This window comes from Trypanosoma grayi (assembly GCF_000691245.1).
Source record: "Trypanosoma grayi strain ANR4 Tgr_101_V1, whole genome shotgun sequence".
In the NCBI taxonomy this organism is placed as follows: domain Eukaryota; phylum Euglenozoa; class Kinetoplastea; order Trypanosomatida; family Trypanosomatidae; genus Trypanosoma; species Trypanosoma grayi.
The window spans coordinates 1-4,497 of NW_008825720.1; the positions used below are offsets into that span (position 1 = coordinate 1).

Consider the following 4,497-nt stretch of genomic DNA (forward strand, 5'->3'; position numbering starts at 1 on the left):
TCGCCCCATCCGAGTCGACGCAGTTCGTGGAGACCTTCAATGGGAAGGAGTTCCGCGGACGTGCCCTCGTGGTGGAAGCATCCACAACGACAGCAATGCCAAAGCAGGGAGTCACGCGGCGCCGGGAGCGCAGCGACACCAGGCGCCACGATAGCCGCCGCCGACGTCACAGATCGGGGAGCCGCTCACGGCACTACAGCGACAGGCGGCGCGACCGCAGCCACGGTCGGCGCCGTGAACGCTCGCGAGAGCGCAAGCACCGTCGCCGGTCGTACAGCCGCAGCAGCTCTCGCTCTCGCTCTCGCTCCTCACGGTCGTCGTGATGCACGACATAGCTCCACAGCACCGTTAGGTGGAGAGTGAAGTGATGAGCGAAAAAGAGAAATTGAAGAAAAAAATATAGGTTAGGGGAAAGGAAAGTTCTGGTGGTGAATCTCTAAGGTCGCATTCATCCTCTGGCTTCTCGTTAATAAAAAAACTCTCAGTAAATGGGTGTAGCTGTGTGCCGATATTTGAGTGTGCATGATGTTTTTGATTTTTTTTTGTTTTAGGGAGGAGCACTGACGCAAGCACATTGGTATCTTTTACCCCCTTTTCTGTTGCTTCTTCTTCCTACTATTATTCTTTTTTACTGTAATAAAAGCGCAGGTAGAAAAAGGCGTCAACGGTTGTTCAGATGTCTCGCAAAAACATTCTGCGGCGGCAGCAGGCGCTGGGGCAGCTCTCAACCAGTGCACTCAATGCGGTCTCTGAGGCAGTTGTCCAGGGCCCCCAAGACGGAGGAGACGGCTGCTACAGTGATGCTCTGTTCAACGGTGGTGCTCCAGCACGTAGCATGCTTTTTGGTGGTATTGCTTCCCAGTGGAGAGTGGAGAATTTTAGTATAATGGACAGCAATCCAACTAACTGGTCTGGCATTAGGGTCAAGTTGAAGCGCAGTACGCCGGTGCTTCAGGATCCCACTGAGACATTCTCAAGGATGAACGAGATCATGCACCAAACACTAAAGTATGTGAAGGAGGTGGAGAGCACCGATTTTAGTAGTCGTGATGTCATAGACTTTAATGGAGAAGTCATGGAGGATCCACGGAGAATATTCCTTTCAGTGTGTTCCAGCGTGTTTGCAAATTTTTCCTACTGCTGCACATTGGACGCGGAGAAGCTACTCAGCTTCCTCTCTGATCTTTTTGAGAAATACTCCACAGACAATGCGTATCATAACGCACTTCATGCCGCCGACTCAGTCCAAATGTTGTTTCTCATGCTGCGAGAAAAACCAGCAACATTGATGTTAACAGATGACGAAATTATTGTGGCCTTTCTTGCCACACTTTGTCTGAGTTTTGCCCATCCTGGTGTGACAAATGCCTTTCTGGCGCGTCTGGACCACCCCCTTGTTCTTGTGTATGGGGATATGACGACACAACAATCAGCCAGTCTCACAGCGTTCCTGTACTTTCTGAATAGAGAGGAGAATCGTTTTATTGACCTCTCAGCTAACGCTGGCGCTCAACCTCTTTCCCAATACCTCAGAGAGCTGTTGATTGAAACAGTGTTGGGGACCGCACCACGTGGACGGGAATCCTTGCTTCGGAAACTGCAAGAGGTGGCGGTTTCCAATGCGGTAACATTCAACGACATACCGCTTTTATTGATGGGAGTGGTTATTCTGGCAGATAATGCTTTGGCGTTGCGACCACGCCAACAGTTCATCACTCTGGGTGGCCTTATGGCATCTGAGTGGGCCCGTGAGGCGTGTGAAGAAGAACGGCGAGGAATGGACCCGCTTCTACCGAATCTTGGTAGTCGACTCAATGAAAATGGGTTAGGAATGGTGACAGATTACGTCAAGGTGTGGCTGAAGCCTTTGGCCACCACTGTTCATGCTCTGGTACCACAGGACCTTTATGACAACATGGTAAGGAATGCCGAGGCACCGTCCGTCAGTGAAGCAGCAGACTTCCATGTCCCGCCAGTTTCACCGGATGAACGATGGAATGACAGTAGCTCACTGGTTGTGGAAATACTTCGCAAGATAACAATGCATGCAACAAGTTTGGATCGCAAAGCCTCGAAACGAGCCATCCTTAATGCGGCATCTAATCGGCAGGCTTTCTCACCCGTCTCGTCACAGGTCTCATCGCCGCATCACTTCTCAAGTGAACCAAAGATGCAGTTTCCATTCTCTGGTGGTGCAGTGAGCCAGTACCCGAGCCGCTCTGAGCACTACTTCTCTTTTTTGCGGTTGTACGACACATACGAAAAGGAGGGTCGCCCTGCAGCAGAGTTTGCGGCACAGCTGGTGTTTCTCGCGCTTCAGCTAAACCCAGAGTATATTGGTCGCTATACTCGTGAAGGCGTTGATGTGTCCTCCAAAGAGCAATGCAGTCAAATTGCAAAACTCATCATGAAAAGGGAAGAAGCGCCAACGACGGCGGAAGTAATCGCCTCTCCAACACGAGACGGACAGCAGACTGACGGTTTTATATTGCGATTGATGGAGATGTATGCAGAACGTGACATAGGGAGAGAGCTCAGCAGAACCCCTAATCTTGCCCCAAGCGTCAGCACGAATTCAAGACGTCCTTTGCACTGCTACAATCCTGTATATGGTGGGGCGACTCGGGGAAAAAAGTTGTGAGGTGGCGCGCATGTGATGTATGTGACAGCATGGGATTAAGTGAGTATATGTGTGAAGTGAAGCATGAGTTCCTTGGGATTATTTGTTTATATATTCCTGGTGGATGTAGAAATGCAGTTGGGAAAATGCTTAATGCTGTTTGTTCTTTCGATCATGGTGACTCTCTTCCTTTAGGGTCAGTTGGTTTTCACCAGTGCTGCTGCATTCTTAATAATGCAATCCTCTTTATTTATTTTTCTCCCTTGTCCGCCCGATTCCCCTCTCTTTTTTTTGTGTGCGTGTGCTCAGGTGAAAATAAGACGAGACATATGGGTCCCCGTGTTGCCGGTTTCCTTGTGGGATCTGTGGCTGCCGTGTCTTTTTCAGCTATGCTGTTGCAGTACGACATTCTCCGAAAAAAGGACATAACGGACCGTGAAATCAGTCTCTTGGAGGCACAAGCAGCGCTCATCAAGGGGCGCTTCTATCGTGTTCAGGAGGCGCTTATGGTGTCATGGGCAGAGAAGTGAAGGGAAAGAGAGCAGAATTAACCGACAAAAGCAGGAGGCGCAGATGCACACAGATCACCCGCAATTGGTGTCCGTGCTTTTGAATTGAGACCGAGAGTATGTATATCTGCTGGTGTGTAGTGCATGTTCCTTTCCTCGCGATATTGAGCTATCCGTATCGATAGATTGATCGCACTAGAGAGGTATGTCATGGTGGAAGCTGTGTGTGTTTGCATATATGGAATGGGTCTCGGACGACGCGGAAAAACTGGCAGTTCCAAGTGGTCTGGTGGCTTACGCTGTATCAGTAGCCCCTGTGCCGCTCCTTTACGGGGTTGGCAGGCAGGGCCCGTATCGTCCACCCCAGTAGAGCACCCTGACGCCTCTTAATGCCAATGCCTTTGTTTGAAGATCCTCGAGGTGTTGAATAAAGCCATGTATAAGAAAAAACTGCAGGTTTTTCAACTCTCTCACGGTGCGAAGCAGAGACGATTGCGTTGTGAAGTAATTCGACTTGGGTGCAACTTCGTGCTTACGAAACTATTTCCATCCGGGTTGGGGAATCCATTTCGCCATGCCACCAAGGTCGAGCAGCTGCTGCAAAGACAGAGCTACCAGAAACAGATGGAGTGATTGCGGCGAGAGGAGGAAAAGGTCGAAGCTAAAGTGCGTTGCTATCAAAAAAAAAAAAAGTGGACCCATTGATGGGATCACTGCACAGAGAACGTGTTGAATGTGTCTAGAAAAGGCACTGAACTCGGTGGGAGTTGATAGTCAGTATGTGTTCCTTCATTAGTTGTTCCTCTTTCCCTCTGGCTGTTATACATAAATTCAGTCGGTGTTCTTATAATTGTTTCCACTCCTTTATGGTTGTTCAAGTGCTGGGAGTCAGTAGCAATGGCTCAGTGGATTCCAAAGACAGCATGGAAGGTATCAAACCTCAACAAACGTTACGGCCCCTCGTATATCACGTCCGAATATGCTCTTGACAGCGTCGTTGGCTCTACCAAGACGGTGCATGATGTTCAAAAAATGCGACAGATGATGTCTGGCCAGAAAGGCGTTGTTGTAATTGATGTACGTGATTCGGTGGAGAGGAAACTCTATCCTGTCCCCGGTTCTGTTGCAATTCACCACCACGATTTGCTCTCTGGAGCAGCCTGTCCAATCCTTCCGCAGCAAAAAGAGCGATCGGAGTTATTCATCGTTGCTTCTAACCAACAGCGGGGTTTCAATTGTTCAGCAGCGCTGCGTCGCTGGGGATATGACAATCTCTTTCTCGTTGACTACCGCTCATTGGTGGACTCGGGCTGCATCCCTAAGCCAAAGCCTAGTGAGAATGGTGAATAGCGGTCATAAAAGGATGTT

General features: G+C 49.5%; 4 protein-coding genes across 4 annotated transcripts; all 4 read left to right on the forward strand.

The window, feature by feature from the left end:
• DQ04_01011000 (hypothetical protein) lies at positions 1–323 on the forward strand (the record flags this gene model as incomplete). The annotated part of the gene is made up of 1 exon (XM_009310058.1): positions 1–323. A coding segment is annotated over one exon (323 nt), but the record flags the coding sequence as incomplete, so codon positions are not given.
• A 353-nt stretch (positions 324–676) lies between these two features.
• DQ04_01011010 (cAMP-specific phosphodiesterase) lies at positions 677–2,641 on the forward strand (the record flags this gene model as incomplete). Its single annotated transcript, XM_009310059.1, has 1 exon — positions 677–2,641. The coding sequence occupies one exon, from the start codon at positions 677–679 to the stop codon at positions 2,639–2,641; it is 1,965 nt and encodes a 654-aa protein (XP_009308334.1).
• A 308-nt stretch (positions 2,642–2,949) lies between these two features.
• On the forward strand, positions 2,950–3,150 carry DQ04_01011020 (hypothetical protein; the record flags this gene model as incomplete). The annotated part of the gene is made up of 1 exon (XM_009310060.1): positions 2,950–3,150. One exon carries the CDS (start codon positions 2,950–2,952, stop codon positions 3,148–3,150), a length of 201 nt encoding a protein of 66 aa, XP_009308335.1.
• Positions 3,151–4,026: 876 nt separating this feature from the next.
• On the forward strand, positions 4,027–4,479 carry DQ04_01011030 (hypothetical protein; the record flags this gene model as incomplete). Its single annotated transcript, XM_009310061.1, has 1 exon — positions 4,027–4,479. The coding sequence occupies one exon, from the start codon at positions 4,027–4,029 to the stop codon at positions 4,477–4,479; it is 453 nt and encodes a 150-aa protein (XP_009308336.1).
• Positions 4,480–4,497: the final 18 nt, after the last annotated feature.